Source organism: Prunus avium, chromosome 2 (assembly GCF_965620075.1).
Source record: "Prunus avium chromosome 2, drPruAviu1.hap1.1, whole genome shotgun sequence".
Classification (NCBI taxonomy): Eukaryota; Viridiplantae; Streptophyta; class Magnoliopsida; order Rosales; family Rosaceae; genus Prunus; species Prunus avium.
Window position 1 is genome coordinate 8,098,534 of NC_142285.1, and position 23,339 is coordinate 8,121,872.

General features: G+C 39.1%; 3 protein-coding genes, 1 long non-coding RNA gene and 3 pseudogenes across 21 annotated transcripts in view; 5 read left to right on the plus strand and 2 right to left on the minus strand.

The window, feature by feature from the left end:
- The window catches only part of LOC110755963 (putative disease resistance RPP13-like protein 1 pseudogene), a 55,551-nt pseudogene extending 46,484 nt beyond the window's left edge, over positions 1 to 9,067 (plus strand). Inside the window, exon 4 of the transcript XR_015833884.1 lies at positions 8,930 to 9,067. The product of XR_015833884.1 is annotated as a putative disease resistance RPP13-like protein 1 pseudogene, transcript variant X12 (transcript). The remainder of the gene's footprint in view (positions 1 to 8,929) is intronic.
- Positions 1 to 11,663, plus strand: part of LOC110755961 (putative disease resistance RPP13-like protein 1 pseudogene) — a 29,706-nt pseudogene extending 18,043 nt beyond the window's left edge. The window contains exons 6-9 of one of the 3 annotated variants that reach the window (XR_015833854.1): positions 10,777 to 10,856; positions 10,912 to 11,029; positions 11,120 to 11,170; positions 11,349 to 11,663. The product of XR_015833854.1 is annotated as a putative disease resistance RPP13-like protein 1 pseudogene, transcript variant X9 (transcript). Of the gene's footprint in view, positions 1 to 10,776; positions 11,030 to 11,119; positions 11,171 to 11,318 lie in introns of all 3 variants that reach the window. The other 2 variants (XR_015833859.1, XR_015833848.1) reach the window with 2 other exon arrangements.
- LOC110774316 (putative disease resistance RPP13-like protein 1) lies at positions 1,396 to 11,663 on the plus strand. 14 transcript variants are annotated; one of them, XM_088249142.1, is made up of 8 exons: positions 1,396 to 5,621; positions 6,986 to 6,988; positions 9,564 to 9,718; positions 10,157 to 10,383; positions 10,561 to 10,688; positions 10,777 to 11,029; positions 11,120 to 11,170; positions 11,349 to 11,663. In XM_088249142.1, the coding sequence occupies exons 1-3, from the start codon at positions 1,810 to 1,812 to the stop codon at positions 9,640 to 9,642; spliced, it is 3,894 nt and encodes a 1,297-aa protein (XP_088105268.1). In that variant the 5' UTR covers positions 1,396 to 1,809; the 3' UTR covers positions 9,643 to 9,718; positions 10,157 to 10,383; positions 10,561 to 10,688; positions 10,777 to 11,029; positions 11,120 to 11,170; positions 11,349 to 11,663. The 14 variants fall into 14 exon arrangements, with proteins under 14 accessions (XP_088105268.1, XP_088105257.1, XP_088105255.1 ...); XM_088249131.1 differs by lacking the exons at positions 6,986 to 6,988; positions 9,564 to 9,718; positions 10,157 to 10,383; positions 10,561 to 10,688 and adding exons at positions 8,063 to 8,374; positions 8,719 to 8,829 and having other exon boundaries at positions 1,402 to 5,735; positions 10,777 to 10,856; positions 10,912 to 11,029; XM_088249129.1 differs by lacking the exons at positions 6,986 to 6,988; positions 9,564 to 9,718; positions 10,157 to 10,383; positions 10,561 to 10,688 and adding exons at positions 8,063 to 8,374; positions 8,719 to 8,829 and having other exon boundaries at positions 1,402 to 5,735.
- A 4,077-nt stretch (positions 11,664 to 15,740) lies between these two features.
- Positions 15,741 to 17,183, plus strand: CYSB (cystatin B). Its single transcript, XM_021957287.2, has 3 exons — positions 15,741 to 16,019; positions 16,092 to 16,466; positions 16,868 to 17,183. Exons 1-3 carry the CDS (start codon positions 15,783 to 15,785, stop codon positions 17,003 to 17,005), a joined length of 750 nt encoding a protein of 249 aa, XP_021812979.2. The 5' UTR covers positions 15,741 to 15,782; the 3' UTR covers positions 17,006 to 17,183.
- LOC148296399 (uncharacterized) lies at positions 15,922 to 17,713 on the minus strand. The gene is made up of 2 exons (XR_015833897.1): positions 17,310 to 17,713; positions 15,922 to 17,256 (listed from the first exon to the last, which is right to left on the minus strand). It is a non-coding gene; the product is annotated as an uncharacterized LOC148296399 (long non-coding RNA).
- Positions 17,714 to 17,891: 178 nt separating this feature from the next.
- Positions 17,892 to 19,650, minus strand: LOC110748314 (putative transcription elongation factor SPT5 homolog 1 pseudogene; annotated as a pseudogene).
- Positions 19,651 to 20,159: 509 nt separating this feature from the next.
- Positions 20,160 to 22,069, plus strand: LOC110748304 (cysteine proteinase inhibitor). Its single transcript, XM_088249156.1, has 3 exons — positions 20,160 to 20,344; positions 20,435 to 20,633; positions 21,820 to 22,069. Exons 1-2 carry the CDS (start codon positions 20,243 to 20,245, stop codon positions 20,618 to 20,620), a joined length of 288 nt encoding a protein of 95 aa, XP_088105282.1. The 5' UTR covers positions 20,160 to 20,242; the 3' UTR covers positions 20,621 to 20,633; positions 21,820 to 22,069.
- The last annotated feature ends 1,270 nt before the right edge of the window (positions 22,070 to 23,339 follow it).

The window sequence follows — 23,339 nt, forward strand, 5'->3', positions numbered from 1 at the left end:
ATATATATATATATATATATATTTTTTTTTTTTTCTGTTTTGTTTTGTTGATGGCGAGTGAGTGGTTTGTGGTTTGTTGTTTGCAGAATTCTTATAGTGCAGGATACTATATAGGATGTTAATTTGTCAACTACTAGGTATTCTTTTGATGGCGCGGGGGGAGCGGGGTGTGAAAAAACAGAAGGGATTTGTGTTTTGTGGTTTCTAGCTGGGATTTTTGGTTTTGTGGGGGAGAGGTGAAAAACCAGATCTGGGTTTCTGGTTGTTGGCTAGGGTTTTTAGGTTTGTGAGGGAGGGGTGAAAAACCAAAAGGGGTTTATGGGTTTGTGGTTACTGGCTGGGATTTTTGGGTTTGTAAGGGAGGAGTGGTAGGGGTAAGGGGTGGTCATGGGAGAATTGAGGGGAGAAAGAAATCGAGGGGTGAGGGGTGGGGGGCTGGGTAGGATCTTTTTTCTTTAGTGCCTTTTCCTTTTTTTTCCTTCAATTTTCCTCTTTTTCTTCAAATTTTTTCCAAAAGGAAGGCGTTGAATGACCAAAATAACCCTCAAAAGAGAGTCAACGTGAGTCAAATGACGGATTAATGGATGAAATGTTCGAATTTTGACGGTGGGGGGAACATTGATAATATAATTTAATTTGAGTCCTTAATTCGCTAAAAAAAAAATGTCAAGTGGTAAATTGAGAGTTATGTACAAGTTCAGGGGGCAATTCAACAGATTACCCAAACGATTATTCTTGTTTTTTAAAACCATGGACAAATAAAAAACATACTGAAGACTGAAACCACACTCAAACAACCATGTAGTCTCCTTGGAAAGTAGCATTAGCTGAATTGTTTCTTGTGCCTGGCCTCCTAAGATCTAGAAAATATAAACATAAAAACAAACTGGTTCAGTGCAGTCCAGTTTTTAGAGGTGGAGAACCAGAACTGGAATTGGACACCACAGGTCCGGTCCAGTTTTTTGCATTGGGTTTGACTTTTGGGTCAACACGATTTTTTTTATTTCTCAGTCCGGTTTGGTTCGGTTATCCTATTCTTCAATCTATATGCCCACCCCTAGAAATTATACAGTGGTACTGAAATACAACGTGGCACTTGCCAGGTATCAAGACACGTGGCATTATAAAGTCCATTACCTAAAGGAAAATGCTAGAGGCACCAAATTTGGGCATCACCTTAGGCACCAACTCTTTAATAGAGCGTGGAACCTGTTGTATTGGCGGGCTCCACCTCTATTAGAGAGTTGGTGCCTCTAGCACCACCTTACCAAAATGACCAGCCTACTCGATCACTCTATTACCACAGTGACCAACCTACTCGATCTAAAGTCCATAAAAATAAAAGCTTTATTTATTAAAAATCTTGTAACAGATGCCAACTTTTCTTTTTATAATTGAATCTCGTCAATAATGGACGACAGCTTTATGATGAGCCTAACCGTGTGGGTTCCCCACGTTACAAAAGCATTTGTTTCTTTTTCTTGGGTTATAACAAAAGTAAAAGCTTTATTTACCAAAAATTTTCTAACACATCCACCGACACTAACAAAACAATAGTAAGGAAGAACTTGATTTACCAAAAATCTTCGAACACAATAATGGACAACTTTATGACGAGTCTAACCGTATGGGTTCCCCACGATATAAACGCACTTGTCTTTTTGCAATAATATTCTCACTCGAAGACTCCAAGTCAATGATCTGAGAGTAACATAAATCTTAACTCAACTTCTCAACAGCCAAATCCTTTGCTGCAAAACTTGCTTCAAATCTCAACTCAAGTCCAAATCCTTTGCAAAGAATCGAAACATGGCTTTGGTTGGAGAGGCTTTTCTCTCTGCTTCCGTGCAGGTGCTATGCGACAAGATTGGTTCTCGTGACTTCAGGGACTTGTTCCGGGGAAAGAAACTGGATGAGTCGCTTGTGAAGAAACTGAAGATAACGCTGTTGAGCCTCAATGCAGTGCTTAATGACGCGGAGGAGAAGCAGTTCACGAACACTTACGTCAAAGAGTGGCTTGATGAGCTTCAAGATGCTGTCTTTGATGCGGATGACCTTCTGGATGAGATCAATGCTGAAGTTCTGCGATGCAAGGTGGAAGCTGAATTTCAAACCGTCACAAATCAGGTGTTGAACTTCTTCTCTACTTCTCTTAATCCTTTTTATCAAGGCATGAATGATAGGATTGAAGAGTTGCTTGAAAGATTAGAACACCTAGCAAAACAAAAGGATGTGCTTGGCCTGAGAGAAGGTGTTGTTGGGGGAAAGGTTTCTCAAAGAACTCCAACAACTTCCTTGGTTGATGAATCTTGTGTGTATGGTAGGGATGGAGATAAGGAAAAGCTGATGAAACTGTTGTTATCTGATGATGCAACCGACAAGGATGTCTCCGTCATCACCATAGTGGGAATGGGAGGCGTTGGCAAGACAACCCTCGCTCAGCTCCTTTATAATGATGACAAAGTGAAAGAGCATTTTAATCTTAGAACCTGGGCGTATGTTTCGGAAGCTTTTGATGTTACTAGGGTAACTAAGACCCTACTTGAGTCAGTCAGTTCAAAAGCTTACGATAATAAAGACCTGAGTTTTCTTCAAGTTGAGCTAGGACAACAAATAAAGGGCAAGAAATTTCTGTTTGTGTTGGATGATCTTTGGAATGAGAATTATCAGGATTTGAGTCTCTTGCAACGTCCTTTTGCATCCGGGGCAAGGGGAAGTTGGGTCATCGTGACAACACGTAACGATAGTGTTGCAGGTCTCATGCGCACCGTTCCAATTCACTTTTTGGAAAAGTTGTCCGATGAGGATTGCTGGTTGTTACTTTCAAAACATGCCTTTGAAAATGGAAACTTGAGTGCACATCTACACCTGCAAGAAGTTGGTAAGAAAATTGCCCTGAAGTGCAATGGTTTACCTTTAGCTGCAGAAACACTTGGAGGCCTCTTGCGTTTCAATACAAATTATGAGGAATGGAATAGCATACTAAATAGCAATATTTGGGAGTTGCCTCCTGAAAAATGTAATACAATTCCAGCTCTAAGATTGAGTTACCATTATCTCCCAACTCATTTAAAACGATGTTTTGCTTATTGTTCAATTTTTCCTAAGGGCTATGAATTCCAAAAGGAAGATATAGTTCTACTGTGGGTGGCAGAAAGTTTAATTCCACAAGCTGAGAGTGAGAAAAGAATGGAAGAGCTCACTAAGAAATACTTTGATGACTTATTGTCACGATCATTTTTTCAAAGATCAAGAAATGAGAAGTTCACAATGCATGATCTCATCAATGACTTAGCTATGTCTGTGTCAAGGGAATCCTGTTTGAGATGGGAAGGGGGCGAATCACATGAAGTTTTGAAAAGAGTTCGGCATTTGTCGTATGCTAGAGGGCAATTTGATTATGCTGCGAAATTTGAGCCATTATATGAGGTTAAGCATTTGCGAACCTTCCTACCTGTAAGTAGAGAATGGCATCAGAGTTATGTAAGTAAAAGGGTTTTACATGAGTTAGTGCCATCTCTATTATGTTTACGGGTGCTAACGTTGTCACACTATAATAATATAGTTGAGTTACCCGATTCTATTGGTAACCTCATTCATTTGCGCTACTTGGATCTCTCTAAAACTAGAATCAAAAGGTTGCCTGCCACAGTTTGCACTCTCTATAGTCTACAAACATTACTATTGGCAGGTTGTCGGTCTCTTTTTGAATTGCCTACAGACATGAGGAAATTGATTAACTTGAGGCATCTTGATTGTAGTGGAACACGAATTGAAGAGATGCCGGTGCAAATGGGTAGACTAAAAAGTTTGAGAACATTGACTACTTTTGTTGTGGGGAAATCTACTGGGTCGCCTATCGGTGAATTGGGGGAGTTGTCCCATCTTGGAGGAAGAATTTCAATTTTGAAGCTTAATAATGTGGTTGATGGTAGGGATGCCTTGCAAGCTAATTTGAAGAACAAAAAAGATCTCAAGGAGTTAGAGTTGGCATGGGGCTCCGAAGATGCCGATCATTCCGAAAAGGTGAGAGATGTACTTGACAAGCTCCAACCTTGCATGAATTTGGAGAAATTGACCGTCAAATTTTATGGTGGGACTAGCTTCCCAAACTGGTTAGGAGACTCTGCCTTCAATAAAATAAAAGTTATGCGCCTCATAGGCTGTCATTATTGCTTCGAGTTGCCACCGCTTGGACAGCTACCTGGTCTTAAGGAGCTCTTCATACGCAAGATGAAATTTCTTAGGACGTTAGGTCTTGAGTTGTATGGTCAGCCATTTCAGCCATTTCAATCGCTGGAGAAGCTGGAGTTTACGGAGATGGCAGAGTGGGAGGAATGGGTACCAAGTGGGAGTGGAGGTCCAGACTTTCCTCGTCTCCAGGAGCTAATTCTAGAAATGTGTCCGAAACTGAGAGGAAGCTTGCCTTGTGATCTGCCTTGCTTGAAGAAGCTTAGCGTGGAAGGGTGTGGAGTTTTACATGATCAAAGAGCCACTGCTACTACTAGTACTAGTACCAATCTCAACTACAATTCTCTTCAAGAATTGGAAATAGAAGATGGATGCCAAACAAGTCTGTTATTATTACTAGAGACAAAACTCCTGTCCCGACTTAGGATTAGAAATTTTAATGACATACAATGCTTGCCCAACATCAATCGTCTTCAAAGTTTGAGTCTTTGGAATTGTCCAACCCTGTCGTCGTTCCCTGAAGATGGCCTACCCACTTCGTTGACTTCACTTTACATAGAAAGTTGTAGGAGATTAGAATTCCTACCTCATGAGATGTTGGCCAAATTAACATCGCTCCACTGTTTGAGTATATGTAATAGCTGTGATTCAATGAGGTCCTTCCCCTTGGGCATTTTTCCTAAATTGACGACACTTATGATTGGCAATTGTGAGAATCTGGAATCGCTTTGCTTGATTGAAGAGGAAGGAGCGGTTGAGAATCTAAATCATCTCAATGAATTGGATATCTCGGGGTGTCCAAATCTTGTGTGTTTTCCGCAGGGAGGATTGCCCACTCCCAACCTGACTCGATTGGAGTTCCGCAGATGCGATAAGTTAAAGTCATTACCTGAACGCATTCACACCCTCACAGCCCTTCAAGATTTGGATATAAGAGATCTTCCAAATCTGGAGTCAATTGCAGAAGACGGGGGTTTGCCTCCTAACCTCCGAGATTTTAGCATTTATAATTGTGAGAGACTGAGGGCTTCATCTTCATCAGTGGGAGGAGACTACTGTAACTGGGGTCTGCAAGCACTTGTCTCCCTTGAAGAATTTATGATTGGTGGCAGGGGAAGTGATGAAATCTTGGAGACGTTGCTCAAGCAACAGCTGCTCCCTACCACTCTTCACGCTCTCTGGATCAAGGAACTTTCAACTCTGAAATCTTTGGATGGAAAGGGACTTGCACACCTTACTGTTCTTCGAAGTCTATATATTAATAGTTGTAAGAGTCTGGAATTCCTTCCAGGAGAGGCACTTCAACACCTCACTTCTCTTCAAGAGCTACATATTAAAGACTGTCCGAGTCTCCAATTCCTGCCAGAAGAGGGTCTGCCGCCATCCCTTTCTTGTCTGAGAATCTACAATTGTTCTAGCCTGGAGAAAAGGTATCAGAATAAGACGAGACAAGATCATTGGATCGAGATAAATGATGAATTCATCATATGATGATATGACCTCTCCCTCTCTCTCTCACATATAGACAAACAAACTCAGGTCAGGTATGTACTTCAAATAACCGCTTTAACTGCTTTTCTTCTAATTCAATACAAAAACCGAAATTCACTATCCAAATTAACCGAAATACACATTTTAAACAATTTTTATGTCAATTTTGCATCCAATTAACCTTTACAGTTACATCGAATGCTTCTTCCCAGATCATGCTCGTTCTCTGTTGTTCAGCACATTTTTTATATTTAATTCACATTCATTTTTGGCTTATAACCAACCACACCATAGGCACACTCTGTCAATAATCGAATCTTCAGTTACTATTGAGCTAGGAAACATTTCAAAAAGAAAAAGTTTTGATCCATACTTATTGCTTATTTTGAACTGAAAAAGCCTACTTTTGACATAGGCACAAAACTTGCATTCGTACTTCCGTCCCAATTGGAATGCCGTCTCGTCTTCTGTATACTCTTGTAGTTCTGATCACAAAATTTGCTTGACAAATCGAAAGTCGCAATTAGATATTTTTGTGGAAGATCTGGAGGTATACTTTCTAACACTTTTTTTTTCCTTTCATTCCTTTACCTTATCACCGTCATAACTTTTTAATGACAGAGAGGTTGGGTGGGGGGACGGGGAGACAACACGAGAAAATTTAAAATCTCAAAGAATCAAACTTGCAGATTAATTTCTGAATGGTTCATGTATTTCATGATGCCAATTTTATTTATTTTTCCGACAATTTAATATTTGAAGAATATATGCATTATTTTTGTCATCTCTAGTGCACAACCTCTAAGACATGCTTTCAAAATATAAAAATCAGTAGAAACAAAAACAATTTCTTACCATGTACACACATACCAAACGGTTTTGTTCAACTGAAAAGATTGACGTAGGTTCAATTTCTTACCATGTACTTCTTCAAAAATGGAGGAAGTTATACTAGTCGCATGGTTCAAAGGAGGCAACTTTCCTTTTCCCCATCTCCCTGGTCCAGCTGCTGCTTCATTACCTAGTAGCTTTATCTATATGATTGTGTAGATATACATATAATATCTTATCTGCAAATGAATTTTTTTTCAGTCCCACAAATCATTCCTTCAGCTACAAAGTTCTATTTGATGAGACTTGAAATGTTGGATGTGTACTTGCAGACTTGTGAAACTTTTCCGTGTTTGGAGGACAAAGCAACTTGTGTAGGCAACCATGCCCAAGGAGAGTTTACCATTGTATATGGATTTTTGTTTTTCTACAAACAAATTGCGGCAAAGAAGGGGAAGGAAATGTTCTCCAGGTGGTGCTCTAGCAAGGAAATGTTCTCAATCTAACATAACAAGCATCACATGTCCATTCATGATTAGGTAATCTTTCATCATAAAATTCCTTTCCCTACGTAATAACTTGAAAACGTCATTTATGAGTTTCCTTTGAGATGGATGAAAATGTGTACATATGTATGAATAACCTGTGAGAGCTCAAGTTCTAGGACAGACGACGTTGAGGAAACTCCATGCTTGGTCTTGAACAATACTATGATTTTCCTCCGGTAGGGAATCACATAAGTGTTCCTTATGCAATGAATATTAATGCTGCACACTTCATTAATGACTTGTTTATTTAGAAGAAACATTTTTCATTGAAAAAAGATAGTAAAATACCACAGAAGTGAACAAGTACTCGTCCACCACAGAACAGGAATAGAGCTGATCTTAAGAGAAATACAACTATAAGAGCTTTAACAAAGAAATTATCCTTGAGCTGCCTTCCATCACTGAATTGTGAATAAACCAATATTGCTCAAGGTGAAGATAGGAACCTCACCCTATTCGGAAGCTCTTCCATCCCCAACCCCTTATAATTGTCGAAAACCCTCCTATTCCTTCCCTTCTGATGTTAGCCAACTCACTCCAGCCTTCCTGAATAATACATCCCTCAAATTTGAGATACTGGCATCCCTCAAATAATAGCTGAGCAATAAACAAACAATTGGACTGCAGACCTTTTCATCTTACACAAAATGAACCAACTTGGAGAAATATAGGAATTAGGTCTCTTTTACGCAGCAAATCACACGTATTCACCCTCTTGTGAGCCACAAGCCACACGAAAATCTTCAACTTTGTGGGAACGTTTGACACACAATTAATTTCACTATTCATGTTTTGTTCCTGGCTAGTCCCTTTACATGATCATTTTTATAGAGGCAAAGGCTTCTGAGGTGCTGTTGTCAAGTAAAAGTATATTATTTTATATTATTTTTTGTTATTAAACTATCAATATTATTATTATTGGATTTGCTTATTTAATTTGCTTCCCCATTGTTGTAATAGATAACATCCATGCCTTCTCATCTGATTTACTCATTTGCCAGAGTGGGAGGAATGAAGACCAGAAGGCCGGTGTCCAGATTTTCCTCATCTCAAGGAGCTGACTTTAGACAAGGTGTCTGAAGCTAAGAGGAAGCTTGCCTTCTCATCTTACTTGCTTGAAAGACTTAGCTTGTTGTCCGGGTGTGGGGTTCTACATGATGAAAGGGCCACTAATACTCGTAACATGGACTACTTATCTCTTGAAGAATTAGAAATATATGATGGATGCCCAGGTCTGTTCTCGTTACTAGAGACAAAGTTCCTGTTCGTGTTCCTATTTGATACGTGCCATTTCCAATTGAAAAACTTTTCAGGTAGGTTAAGAAAGTATTACACAACTGCATGTTTATAATTTAAATTCAAAACAAAGCATAATTGGATTCACATAAATCTACCTAATTGCCGTGTCATTGATTATTTCTAACAAGCAACTGAACCTTTGCAGAAGATCTGATGCTTCATTATAACATTTGATAATTGAATATGCATCTTTCAGTGTCGTCCCCTTCACTGTTTCCCTTTTAAGTTTTTAACGTATCAACTTGTTGGTTGGAAATTAGTTTTCAGAAGCTACACGAGTTGGGGTTAACTAGAGAAATTAGTTTGTTCATATTCTAAGATGAAACTAACGATCCAATTCTTAATGTCTTGAACTTAGGAGTATCTTATTGAGCTGAGATATGCATGAAAATGGAAAGCAATCGATTTGAAATCCTCACTGGCGTCTCAAAATCTGATGAGGAACAAAAGTATGAGAAAACACATGAAGGTAAAATTCTGTTGATCCTTTTCTGTGCCTTTCACTTCCGAAAGGTTTGCTTTCTGCAATTATTCGATGCCTTCTCATCTGATTTACTCATTTGCCATAGTGGGGAGGAATGAAGACCAGAAGGCCGGTGTCCAGACTTTCCTCATCTCAAGGAGATGACTTTACTCAAGTGTCTGAAGCTAAGAGGAAGAACGACCCTATCATCTTCCAACAAACTCAAGAACACTGCATGCTTTGATGAGTTGAAGTTGAAGTTGAAGAGTTAGAGAAAGAATGAAAGCTGTAGCAGAAAACATAGGGCTGAGATCTCTCCAAGGTATTGCCCCACTCTCCCACAATCTCTGTTCCTTGAATTATGAAGCTTACAGGATTACTCATTTAATGACATCATCACATGATCTTGTAGGTGATTGTGGAGAGGTTTGCCAATTGACCTTAGTGATATCGAAAAAGAAAAAGTTTGGTTTTTGATATTTGAAAGTAGGCACCTTTATATTCTTAGCACTAGACCGTTGCTCCGAACCACCCCTACAAACAACCCCAAAAAAAATGAAAAAACCATTCTTGTAGTTACCATAATCTTATGCCATTCATCTGAAATTTGAGAATTCACATGGTCCCTTGAACTCACTTCTCTTCAACAGATACATATTTATGGTTGTCTGAGTCTCCAATTCCTGCCACAAGCCTCTTTCTTTTCTGAGCATCTCCAGTTGTTCTGCCCTGGAGTAAAGTTATGAGAATAAGAGAGAAGATTGGGCTAAGATATCTCACATTCCTTGCATCTTCATAGGCCAAGAAGTGATCATATGATATGAGCTCGTTATCAAACAAAGTTTTTGCTTTTCGACATTTCACTCTCAAGTCAAAGTCAGGCACATAGCATCAAGTAGGTCCCTTTTCCATGTTTATCTTGTCTAATAATTGGATTATCATTTGTTAGATTTATTTTTATGAAGCTGCAATAATTAGATTTAACAAGTAGAATTAATCTAATAATTGGTAAGGCTTGTCTGTGTTCTTTCTCTGCACCTTTTACTTCTGAGGGACTCTAAAACATTACTTGCTCAAAAGGAACGACAGCTATAGTTCATTAGCATTTTCTTTTTCTGTAAAAAAGAATCTTGCCTTGAATTGCAAATTTGATTTTATTGGTATTAAACTTGATAAATCTGATAATTCTGTCACTTTGTTTCTCACTGGGGCTGGTCCTTATCGGTATCCAAGAGCATGCTGATCACAACTTATGTCTGTCTAGTCTCAAATGCTGAGTTATTAGTCACTCTGCACGATAACATGCCTTCTCATAAACAGTTCTCATTCGCAGGTTTCTTTCCTGTCACTGCCCGAGGAGAGTTTACTGTTGTATATAGATTTTTGTTTTCCTACAAACAAATTGTGGCAAACAAAGGGGAAGGAAATCTTCTCCAGGTGGAGCTCTAGCAACAGACCAGCATTTGGACAATGTGGTGAAGAGATCTGAATCTAGCATAACAAGCATAACATGTCTATTCATGATTAGGTTATCTTTCATCATAAAATTCCTGTCTGTAGGTAATAACTTGAAAACGTCATTTATGAATTTAATTTGAGATGGATGAAAATGTATACATACTTGTTGGTTGGAAATTAGTTTTCAGAAGCCACATGAGTTGGGGTTAACTAGAGAAATTAGTTTTTTCATATTCTAAGATGAATCTAATGATCCAATTCTTAATGTCTTGAACTTAGGAGTATTTTATTGAGCTGAGATATGCATGAAAATGGAAAGCAATCGAGTTGAAATCCTCATTGTATAGCTATTAGACTTGGCTTTTCAAAATCTGATGAGGAACAAAAGTATGAGAAACCACATGAAGGTAAAATTCTGTTGATCCTTTTCTGTGCCTTTCACTTCCGAACTACAGTTCCATTTCATTAGAATTGTTTTCTTTGTTGTATCTCTAGACTCTCTGCGTAAGATTCCCAATGGGAACTACCCCAACTTGACCCAATGTGGCATGCATTGTGTATTTTGAGATTTCAAGGTAACTGCTGCTAATGGAAGAAAACTAAAGCGTATTGCATGCTCTTTTAAGGTAGAATGACCTTATCATCTTCCAACAAACTCAAGAAATGCATGCTCTGATGAGTTGAAGTTGAAGATTTCGAGAAGGAATGAAAGCTGTAGCAGAAAACATAGGGCTGAGATCTCTCCAAGGTATTGCTCCACTCTCTCACAATCTCTGTTCCTTGTATTATGAAGCTTACAAGATTACTAATTACTGACCATCATCACATGATCTTGCAGGTGATTGTGGGGAGGTTTGCCAATTGACCTTAGTGAAATCAAAAAACAAATGTAAGTTTGCTTTTATATATTTGAAAGTTGGCACCTTTGTTTATATTCTTAGCACTAGACCGTTGCTCGGAACGACCCCACACAAACAACACCCAAAAATAGAAAAAAAACAATCTCATAGTTATCATAATAATATGCTTTCTATTAGCTCTTTGATCGGAGCTATCTTGTCCTGCAGATAGTTCATTTGTGTTTGGAGGGGCGGCCTTCATCTGATCTGACCGCATGGAAAAGCTCTCTTTGTGTTGATGAAGAATTCTTCATCTCAAACAAGATAAACTGATGTTAAACCCTGGGGGGCACATCTTCGTTTGGTTTTCTTGCAAGAAAACTTTATCGGATGATGATGATGTTGTTGAAAGTTACTTTCTATGTAATGCCATATGCAGCCAGTTTGTTGGCCTTTGTCTATGATTCCTTCAAAGACAGCCATGGATTGTGTACTTAAACTGTTAAAGCTCGTATTGTTGAAGTTCAATTTCCTCTTGTCCCACATTGAAAGATTATAGCTTTGTCTATGAATCCATATTGTTGTTTCCAACAAAAGCTTTGTATCTATTCAATGTTTCCATACATTTCAAGAATTTTGACAAGCAAACGGTCATTGAAGTTCAATATGAAATCTTATGAGGTTGTCTTATGGGATGAGCTGCTCATGTTACCATAATTTCCATGTTCTGTTTTTATATATAGTTATTACCCTTCTCTTCCTTGTTCCCATGACAATTGTTTGGGCCTAAATTTGGTGCGCCCAGTCCAAAGTCGAAAAACCCACGTCCATTTTGACAGCCACCAATAAATGATTGGGCCAAGGAAATATACACTCAACCCAAACATTAAAGGCCCAAAAACTATACAAATGGCTTGGGCCTTGGAAGAAACGAATTGAGCCCAATCCCTATAAACAGCTTTACCGTTTCTTTCAAAAGCCCAGGAACAAGGCAACAGATTTTTCTCAAACCCACGTGACCCCTGACTTGGAAAAGTCAACAATTTCAACTGGAAATAATAGAGAGCTAGTAACAGCAGGTTTAGAAGAAGAATATCTCTGGAAAAAGCTCTGCCATCAGAAACATCAAAATATTTTTATAAGCAGAGATATTTTTCTGATTAAGAGAAGGCATCATTTTCAAGGGATACGCAGACTATGCTTTCTAAAAAAGGAGATAAGCAGGAAACAGAGAGTTGCTAAACTGGAAAATCAAACTTACCATCACAGTTTGAAAGAGCAGTTAAATTGGAAAAAGGAGGTGAGGTTCCCCATCAAAAACAGAAGTGACTGTCTCAGGAACTGATCATTGAGGGCTTAAACTGCCAGAATTGATAAAACCCCCTTTCTTTTGCTTTTAAAAATAAAAGATCTTTTGAGATTTTTGCTGCCCATTATTGAAAGAATTAGAATCCCCACTCGCAAAACACTTCTTATAAATACAAGAGAGGGTGAACAGAAAAAAGGACATACAAATCAAACAACCAAAAATCAGTCAAAAGACAAACACTCAAAATGATCACTTGATCTCAGAAAACCTTCAAGCAAATTGAAGCAACCAAAAGCTAGCTAAGTCACAAGAAAAGCCAGCTATAAGTCAAAACTTCCAATTTTCAGACTTAGAAGAAAGTCATTCAAAACGAGATTTTTCTCGTTACAAATTTGGTTCAGCAAAGCCAAAGCAAGTAGAGTTTGGGTTTTTCACAAATACGAAAACCTCAACAAATTTATGGAGAGCCCTGACTAAGAAGAACAAGTGTAAGATCCCACATCGACCAACGGAGAGTGGGTGATGTGCCTTATATGTGCACACCCGCATCCATCTAGCACGAGGCCTTTTGGGAGCTCATTGGCTTCGGAGTCGTAGGAACTCCGAAGTTAAGCGAGTTGGGGGCTAGAGCAATCCCAGGATGGGTGACCCACTGGGAAGTTGCTCGTGAGCTCCCAGAAACAAAACCGTGAGGGTAGAGAGAGGGGCCCAAAGCGGACAATATCGTGCTACGGCGGAGCCAATCCGGGATGTGACAATTTGGTATCAGAGCCACTCTGCCGTGTGGTGCGAGTGTGCCGACGAGGACGTCGGGCCCCTAAGGGGGGTGGATTGTAAGATCCCACATCGACCAACGGAGAGTGGGTGATGTGCCTTATATGTGCACACCCGCATCCATCTAGCACGAGGCCTTTTGGGAGCTCATTGGCTTCGGAGTCGTAGGAACTCCGAAGTTAAGCGAGTTAGGGGCTAGAGCAATCCCAGGATGGGTGACCTACTGGGAAGTTGCTTGTGAGCTCCCAGAAACAAAACCGTGAGGGCAAAGAGGGGGGCCCAAAGCGGACAATATCGTGCTAGGGGAGTCAGGTCGTGACAACAGGTGCCACAGTACAGTTCCAGTTCAGTAATCCTCAAGTTCAGCCACTTCTGCCCCTTCCAGACTGAAGAGGTCGCAGTTCTGCCCGTTAAAAAGCCTTCCAGGGCTTCAAATAGATTAAAGCTCTGCCAAACTTAAGCTTTGGTATCGATTTGCAGCTGAAGCTTAGCAGTTGAAGTTGTTGAAAGTCCAGTCCAGCACAGGCATACCCAATCCAGCCCGAATCAGAAGCATCTGCCTAGACAGAAATGGAAGCACAACCCTCTTTTTGTCTTTTCATAGTCAGTTTTTCCCTTTTGAGCTTTGTAAAGAAGAGTTCTACCTGAAAACAGATCACTCTCTTATCATTTATTCTGGCCGGAACTACCAGTTTTGTACTATGAAAAATTGTAAAGTCCTCAACCAGTCTGAGGCAAGAAAAGAACTTACTTGGGAGATATTCCTCACCCAAATTCACAATCGCTTGTTCAAAAATCAGTAACTTGGGGCGCAAGTTATCTATTTTTAAAGAAGTCTGCTGAGATTTTTCATTACTAGCAGTGGCACGCTCGCACACTAAAGAAAGTTGACTTGTTGACCAGTCAATGGTTCTCAAGGCAATGGGGAACTTTGCCCTACCATCACAGGAAACAAATCAAAATGGGTGAACAACAATCACAATATTATGCCTCCACTTAAGCAAATTAGAAGACACTTTGGAGTTGGGATTTAAAGTAGAATGCTACATGCACAACTGATCATAACATCTCTGAAAAGTTTTGAGCGCTAACAAGTAAATAAACATGCACTCGCATTTTATTTGCACTTAAAAATTAAAGTAGTTGTGCATGGAAATAAATTGACACTGATTTTATTTTAAACCTTCTCTTTCTTATTTCCATGAGTGAATGTATGTTTTGCTTGCTAACGCTCAACAATTTTAAGACAAATGCTAATCATACCTTAGTTCAATTTGTAGAAATGTTACTTGAATTTATAACTTAGTTTCAATTTGTCACCTTAAAGAAAAATTTAAGAGAAATGTCACTTAATTTTTCAAAATCCATGATTTGTTTTATGACTTTAACATATCCAATTTTCCATATATTTTAATGGTATTTTAGTCTTTCTATTTTCAAGGGTATTTTAAACATGGAAAGTTCATTATAACAAAAATTGTATATCTTTTAAACAATTAAAATTGAAAATAAATAAATAAATCACCTTCCCCCATCCTGTGTGCCATTGGTAGCTCCAACCAACCTTGCCCACCTTGAAATCCATTCCCGCTTCCCTCTCCACAGCCCCTTCCTCCATTCCCCCTTCCCTCTCCATAGCCCCTTCCTCCATTCCCCCTTCCTCCTCTCTATGCTATGGCACACCTACCTTGCACACACAAATTCTCTCAACCCACCCAAACTGAATCCACCTTCTTCTTCTTTTTTCTTTTTAAAAATTTTAGACATGCTCAATGCACCCCATAAAAAAAATTTAGACATGCTCAGAGAGAGAGAGAGAGACGGGAGATGGAGGAGAGTGATGGAGAGACGGGGGAGGGCAAAGAGAGAGATGAGAGAGGGAGGAGAGAGAAAAAAAACTACAAAATTAAATATATTTTTTTGTTTTTAATAATGGGGTGTTTTTGAGTTTTTAAAAATGGGCCTAACATATGAATTTTTATGGTTTAGACTTAAAATTTATAATTTATCTATCTATATATAAAAAGCAAAAGGATGGTGAAACATTCAAAATACCAGAAAATGCCCTTGATTAATACAAACATTAAGAATTGAAATTATTAATTAAATGAGGATAATATGGTAAATTCACACTTTTTCATATTAAAAAAATTAAAATTAAAAAAAAATCAGATAATGGATCCTATATTTATGAAACACAACTACCCATTATCTTTTTTAATTCTAAAATAAATATAAATTTTATTATAAAAAAAGCCTCTAGCATGCGCAAAAGCGCATGCGAAGAGACTAGTAAAATTGAATCCAAATAAGATACCAAAGAGACCCAAAACATGTCATAAGTTTTTTTTTCGTTGGTTTGGGTTTTTTTTTTTTGTGTTTGTTTGCTTACAGAATACGCTTGAATTAAAGGAAAAGAAAAATAGAAAAAGGAAAACTAAAGCTTACCGACTAAGCAAAGATAGATACTCAAAGCGACACGTGTATGACACGTATACAAAAAGACTCCGAGCAGCGAAAGAGATAAATTCCCATCTGTCTTACAAATTGTCCGAAACCCAAACACAAAACAAAAGCAGATGAAATTGAAATCGAAATCTTCTTCTTCTTCCTCCTCCTTGTGTCTGTTTATGCAACTTATCCTCTTCGTCTTCTTACCTTTCCTCACATTCTCATCCTTCGCAGAAGAATCCAATCCCTCCCATTTCCAAAACATGGCCACTCTCGGCGGAGTCCACGAATCCCATGCCTCCCAGAACAGCCTCGAAACCGAAGACCTCGCTCGCTTCGCCGTCCAAGATCACAACAATAAGGAGGTCTTTACTCTTTTTTGCCTTTTAATTTCTTCAATATTATGCTGGAATTTCGATTAATTGAAAATTTTGCAGAATGCTCTGCTTGAGTTTGTGAGGGTGGTAAAGGCGAAGGAGCAAGTGGTTGCTGGCACTCTACACCATCTGACGATCGAGGCAATCGATGCCGGAAAGAAGAAGCTTTACGAAGCTAAAGTCTGGGTGAAGCCATGGATGGGTTTTAAGGAAGTGCAGGAGTTCAAGCACGCTGGTGACTGTAATGAAACGCCGTCGTTTACCCCTTCAGATCTTGGTGTTAAGGAAGGTGGGCATGGCTCCGGGTGGCAATCTGTGCCGCCACACGATCCTCAGGTTCAGGATGCTGCAAATCATGCTGTTAAGAGCCTCCAGCAAAGGTCTAATTCTCTGTTTCCTTATGAGCTTCAAGAAGTTGTTCACGCTAAGGCTGAGGTTTGTGCCTTTTCGATTTTTTGTGCTTTTTCACTTCGTATTGGGTTTCGGGGTAGTGTTTGGTTGTGTTGAATTGGGTGTTGAAAATCAATTGAAAATGCATTTTGGAGAATTGGGGTTTGGTGGGTAAAATTTGGTGGTTTTCAATTGGGTGGCAAGGAGAGTTGGGTATTGGAGGGTAGGTAATATTTGGTTGAACTGAATTGGTATTGGGGTAGTCTTTAAGATGGTTCAGAAGATTGAAATGCATTTTGTTGTTTTTAAATGTGCATTTGAACTCAAATTGTTCTGTATGTGCACAGGAATCTTCTAATTTCTTCTTTTCTTCTTTTGTTTCTGTTTTGAGATCAATGGGTTTGTACTGATTTGCATATGTTTGAACTGTCTGTGTGAGAGAGCAGGTGATAGAAGAGCATGCCAAGTTTAACATGCTTCTGAAGTTGAAGAGGGGAGACAAAGAAGAGAAGTTTAAAGTTGAAGTGCATAAGAACAATGAAGGCGCCTTCAAACTGAACCAGATGGAGGCAGATCATTCCTAGTTAAGATTAGCAGGTTTGTAGCAAGCAAATGTTCTGGAACTAACTGAGTGTACAATTGCTTTGGTTGCTGTTTGTACAACTTTTTATGTCCTGATACCAACACTATGGTGTGTAGTTGTGTTTTCCGAACTGTATGTGTGTGTATAATAATGCTATTGCTACTCATCTTTTCTTTCAATTCCCCTCTCACTCCTGGAATGGGTTCGATTTGCCTATCGCATTCTCGTCCCTACGAAAATCCTGCCTCAGACCTCGTCAGGGATTCTTACTCCCTTGCCAAGGTAACCTTTCTACTGCTGTCGACCATTTCGACACTTCCAAATATGTTTTCTTTTTGATCAGACCCACAGCCAAGCCCTTTCTGTTCCTAGCTACAACCGCAGCTTCCGCCTACCGTTGTCAATGTCAGTGTTATTGTTGACATCCCCGTCCTCCTCCATTGTCGTTGGCACTCTCTCTTGTGAGGATAATTATATCCAAATTGACTTTTCTGAGGAATTGGCCCGTGTGAGAGTTGGACGAAGACAGAAACTAAAAAATTAGTCGGAATTGCGGTTAAAAATCATTTTTATTGTTTATTTAAATTATTATTTTTAACATAATTTTTTTATATATTATTTTTGAGACGTATGGCTCTCACTATACTTCAACAGGAAAACTTTTCTCAATCTTGCGTACTTGATCTCTCTTAAGTTGACAAGGGCAACCTTGGGTCTGTAGGTAATCGGGTTTAGCGACCTTAACAGTCCTGACGCACAGAGCATAGAAGGATAAAGCAATAGAACTAAAGTTGGGACGAAGATAATTGAGTTCTAGGGCAAAGAAATCCAAAAGAAAATTCTATAATCGGTAATTTCTGAATAAAATTGAGAAAAAGACTACCAAGTATTGCAAGGATACATCCCATCTGAACTTAAGGTTGTATGCTAATCAACTCTCTGGAAAACTAAACCAAAACAGGAAATTCAAAGAAAACCTAGTAAAAGAATAGACTAACGACGGGCCCAAGTACTCTTGGAGAGCCTTGTAGATGCTCCTGCATCAGAATAGCAACTACCAGATGACACCTCAGAACTCTCCACAACATCATCAGCAAACACAGGGATATGTTCCCTTGTTATATCAGATAAAATGATGAGCACATGCTGCTCAACCTTAACAACCATACCAGTTGCACCTTCCAGAGTACCAGATACAACTTTCACATGATTCCCGGGTTCAAAGTATTTGCAAAGCTCTTTTTCGTTTAAGGCAAGAGTTTTTGGAAGTTGTTTCATTTCGGGCCTGATATGAACAATCTCTTCCTCAACTTTCTCAACCCGTCCTTTCAAATTTTTAAGATCTCCCTTGACAACAATAACTGTATCACCCTTCATGAAGGGTCTCTTCTTTCTGTTTGAAAATAAAGTTGACAAACGGGTACCGTTCTCCCCGGGTTTCCGGAATTTTTCAAGTTCATCCAAAGTGGGACGTATGTTTTGAGAGCTAATTGATTTCATCGATACTGCCTTGTACAGGAAGCCATCTTTAAACAGCATGCCATCAATACTCTCAAAGTAATCACCAGTCACCGGATCTCGTCTACGCTCTACACGAATATGCAGTTGTCTTGCTTCATCAATATTCATAAAGCGTGGAGGAGGAACAAATGCCTTCTTTTTCACAACTTGTCTGCCCTCCAGTTTATTTGCAATAGCTTGTAAATCAATCCTTGGAATTAATTTTACCCTGACTCTCTGCCGCACATCATCGACACCCACAACCTTGGCAAGGTCTCCTTTATATGTTCCCATCTTCATTCTGACCCATGTACCCCTAGAAACATCAATTGCCTTGCTTTCAACCGAAAGAACGTCAGTCATTTCTCCGATCGGAACACGATTTACCTTATGTAGGGGAAGTATATTGCGCAGACCCTTGCAAGCCTCCCTCACATGGGCTTCGTTGTCGGCTTCAATGTATATAAAGTTTTTGAGGTGGTCTAGGGCAACAGCAGACTTGATGTTCAGTTCAGGTTTATCAATATACTTTTGCATTAAGCAAACAACTGCCTCTCGCTCACGACCGATCGCGCATTTCACCATCCACAACTTCGGGTCCCTAACACAAGGTAAAAGAGCTTGCTGATTCACCACCACATCAGTTGTCTCCTCCTCGTCGTGTTCTGCATGACTCGATGACCTTGCATACCGCGCTTGAATTCTTCTCTCAAGCGCTTCAACATCTTCTTCTTGCTCATCTTCTCGCAGCCGCAATGGACGATGACGATGCATCCTTCTACCATCATGTTCTTCTTCAGGGAGATCAGCTCCAGTATCAACAATGAAGTCGTCCTCGCCCTCATCTTCCTCTTCCTCCTCCTCATCGTTATCGACCTCGGCCTCGATATCAAGAAACTTTGACCCAATAGGCCTCTTATTCCTCCGCTTACGACTCACACCACCACCATAAGCCTCATCATCGTCTATGAAATCCGATCTCCTCCGCTTCTGTCTGGATCTTTGTCCTCCCTGCTCCTCCTCATGCTCCTCTTCCTCATCCCCATCTAGAACTTGGTCTGGTTCGTAGTCATCTTCATCTCTGTGACGAGCCATGGCTGTCTGTGTGCTGATGGGATCAAATTTGGGGTTCTAGGGTTTTTGTTGAGTAAAAAGAGCGTAGTGGTGCTTTTTATGCAAAAATCTCCTGTTGAATTGACAAAATTGGACTAGGATTCCTTCTTGACCAAGGAAGGAGGCATTCCCATCTCCTCTAAGTCACAGATTTACAAATATTATGTAAAAATAATTTATAAAAAGTACCAAAAACACAAAAAATATTGACACATGTCACACAGCAGGAAAGTAGAAGTTCCTATTTCCACGAAAGAAAGGCAAGTATTTTCGATAAAACTAGGAGGACGTTATCCAAATCTCACCTAAACTATGTGGTGCACTATTCTCGCAATTTTGCTACAATAAAAAAAGTCTTCCCAAAACTTACGGACTAAGCTATTTCATATAAAAAAAAAAAATTCAAAAGAACAAAAAAAATCTTATTGACAAAGGAAAGAGAATCGTATACGACACGTGTCCCAAATACGATGGGCGACCGTGCACACAGCATGTCGAAGAGTCAACAGAATTGAAATCGAAATTTTCATCGTCTTCCTTCCTCCTGCGTGTATTAATATCCATACAACTCTCTACCTCAAATCTTCAAAAGCCTCCGCTCGCAAAAACCAAATCTCACCCAAAAATGGCAGCAGTTGGCACAATACGCGAATCTCAAGGTTCCGAGAACAGCGTCGAAACCGAAAGCCTGGCTCGTTTCGCCGTCGAAGAATACAACAAGAAGGAGGTAAACAAAAAGCCCTTTTTCTATTTGTGTGAAACAAAGATTGTGGGTGGGTTTTTGGTTAATTGATTGATTGAATAATTAATTGTGCAGAATGCTCTGCTTGAGTTTGTGAGGGTGGTGAATGAGAAGGTGCAGGTGGTTTCGGGCACTCTGTACTATCTGACGATTGAGGTCACCGACGGGGGGAAGAAGAAGCTCTATGAAGCCAAGATCTGGGTGAAGCCTTGGGCCAACTTCAAGGAAGTGCAGGAGTTCAAGCTTGTTGCTGACTCTTAGTTTGTCTTGAGAGGTTTGTGGGCTTTCATTTAGTTTATTTATTTATTTATTGCCTTTTTCTAATTACCTGGTCATTTGTTTGGAGAATGGGGTATTGGAGTAGGATTTGGTTGTGTTAATCTGTATCTTGTATTTTTGTGTCAATATGTATGGAAGTATATAAAATTGTAGATTTGCATTTCTTGTTAATGTAAATTTCTCAACTGAGCTTAAGAGTTTAAGATTTTGGAAATTCAATTGTAAGCAATTTACACAAAAAATTCACTCATTGTAGACGACTTGGATCCTCTCCTTGGCATTAGTTTTCCTGCTTCCTTGTTTTCTAATGAAACAGAACCCAAAGATTAAAAATATGCATGCTAGTTTATGAAATTTTAGGTTGTTTTTTAGCCTTCATTTCATGTCCTTTTTCCGCACTCCTCACTCCTCTGTCAGAAGAACAGGCCTGTTTCTTTTCATTTTTCTCTTCCACTCCTTGGAAGAAAATAGATGATTCATGTATGTTTTCAGAATTGTTCTTACCACGTCATTGAGCTTTGCAAATAAATTGTCTTAAAAATTGTTAAATCAAGCCCAAATGAAGTACATTAAGTCCTTTTAGCCAAGCTTTGCAAGAACATCGTTCAGTCTGGTAGGTACAGTCTAGGTATCTCTGCTTGTTGGGTGCTCTTGATCTTTCCTGGGTAATCCAACTGCTCTAAAAAAAGTAATCACTGAAGTTATATTCTCAATGCAAAACATAATTTTTTGTTTAGTAAAAGGATGATAAAGAAATCAACAAGGTAATGGTAGTTATGAACTCATATTGCTAATGTCTAGGAGTATTCTTTGAGTGGCTCCTTTTCTTCTTGGGATGCAACCGTAAGTGATTGAATTTACTTCTTTTCTTTCTTGAGTGTTTCTCACTTACACAATTTGGAGCCACACTTGTTAGGTTCTTTTTAGTAGTACGTGAAGATGATAAAGAAAAAAATTTGGTATGCATTTTTCTTCTTTTCATAGTTGGGTAGGATAGGAAGGAGACTGTTCATCTTCTCCCTGTTCAGAGAGAAGGGCAGGAATAGGCCGGTATAGTAACAAAACCATTTAAAAGCTTATGGTCTAACTTGTCATATTTTTAACCTTTGGATACGTTTGGTCTATATTAGAAACGATTGGTAATTCGTACTTATTTCTATGTGTTTAAACTGTGAGAGCAGGTGATTGAAGATAATAGAAGGTGGGAGAGGCAAAGAAGATAAGTTTAAAGTTTAAGTGCAAGAATAATGAAGGTAAAGTCTGAATCAGATGGAGCTACACCACTGTTAATATATGAGTCTGTGGGGTGTATACAAGCTTCTGTTGTAGTATTTATCTCGTGTCCAAATTAATACCAACCCTAGTCACTCGGTGTTGTTGTGTACTTATTTTTCCAATTTGAATGCAATGTGTTATAATTATACTCCCTAATCTTTGTCTCAATATCTCCCCACTCTCTGTACATGTAATTTGCTGGAATTGTTAAGGCCTTTCTGATATCAATTGACTTTCCCCGTGTACGGACTCCCCGATCTTTTAAGCTATGAAGTTTAGGGCATACATGTACTAGATGTGCAGAGAACTTAGTAATAAGTGAGCAAAGTGACTTAAGAGTGGCCGTTATTTTGTTATATTTCCAGTTCCACAAGTAGTGAGACTGAAGAATGAGTGAAATTGTCATCTTTTAACCAAAACTCAAGAATCTGTTTGAACCGTCATCATTTTCATTCTGTTTGCTAGCAATCCTACTCATGCATGCACAAATATTACTGGAGAAATTAGAGAAAAAAGATGAAAAAGCATTGAGAGAAAAACATTGGTGAATTTATTTTATTTCTATTTTTGAAAAACTAATTTATAATTACTGTGGCGCCCCTAATATATTAGGCTTTTCATTATTTGTGAGTGTAAATAGGGGCATAATTGGAACATTACAAAAATAGGGGACAGAGAATAGTATGGGTCAATTTCATTTAGTAACATTATTGGATTGGATTTGATATTTGTTACAACACCAAAGCAACCCTAGTTACATTAGGGATTAGAAGGCGTGGTTAAATTCCCCTTCCTTCCAAGGCTTGAAGGACAGCTTTCATGGAAAGACGATCTACTGGGCACCACCGGATGCCCCAAACCCTAACAACAAGAAGTTTCTTAGCAATTTGATCACCATTTCCTTGATGATCACGAATGCGCTTGTCTTCCCCCTGTTTCTTGATCCATTTTGTGAAGTCAAACATGGATGGTATTCTCCTCTGTGACTTGAACCTTTTTCCTGCCTCCAACCGTTTCAAGTAACAGTATCTAACTTGTACGATACGTTACCCAAATTCATGGAGAACACATAAGGTGGAATGTAAACAATGGTCCCTCCCTGGCAGACTAGCAGTGGTCATGGAAACTGCAGTTTGATCCTCAAATCAGAATTTTTTTAAATTTTAATTTGTAGAAGTTGTCTTTCAACAAAACATTATGAGGTTTGATGTCAAAAATGAAGGCTTCGTTGGTCACATCCGTGCCTCAATTCCTTTGGCTATGATGTGAGTAATATGCTGCAGCTTCTCCCTGCCAAGGAGATGGTTCTTGGTGTCTGCTAATGATCATTTACAAAAGCCAACCAGGTCGGTGAACTAAAGCTCTCCTAAATCCATCAGCGCAACCAGATCAGTGCATTGGTTCATCACAATGTCCCCATTTTATT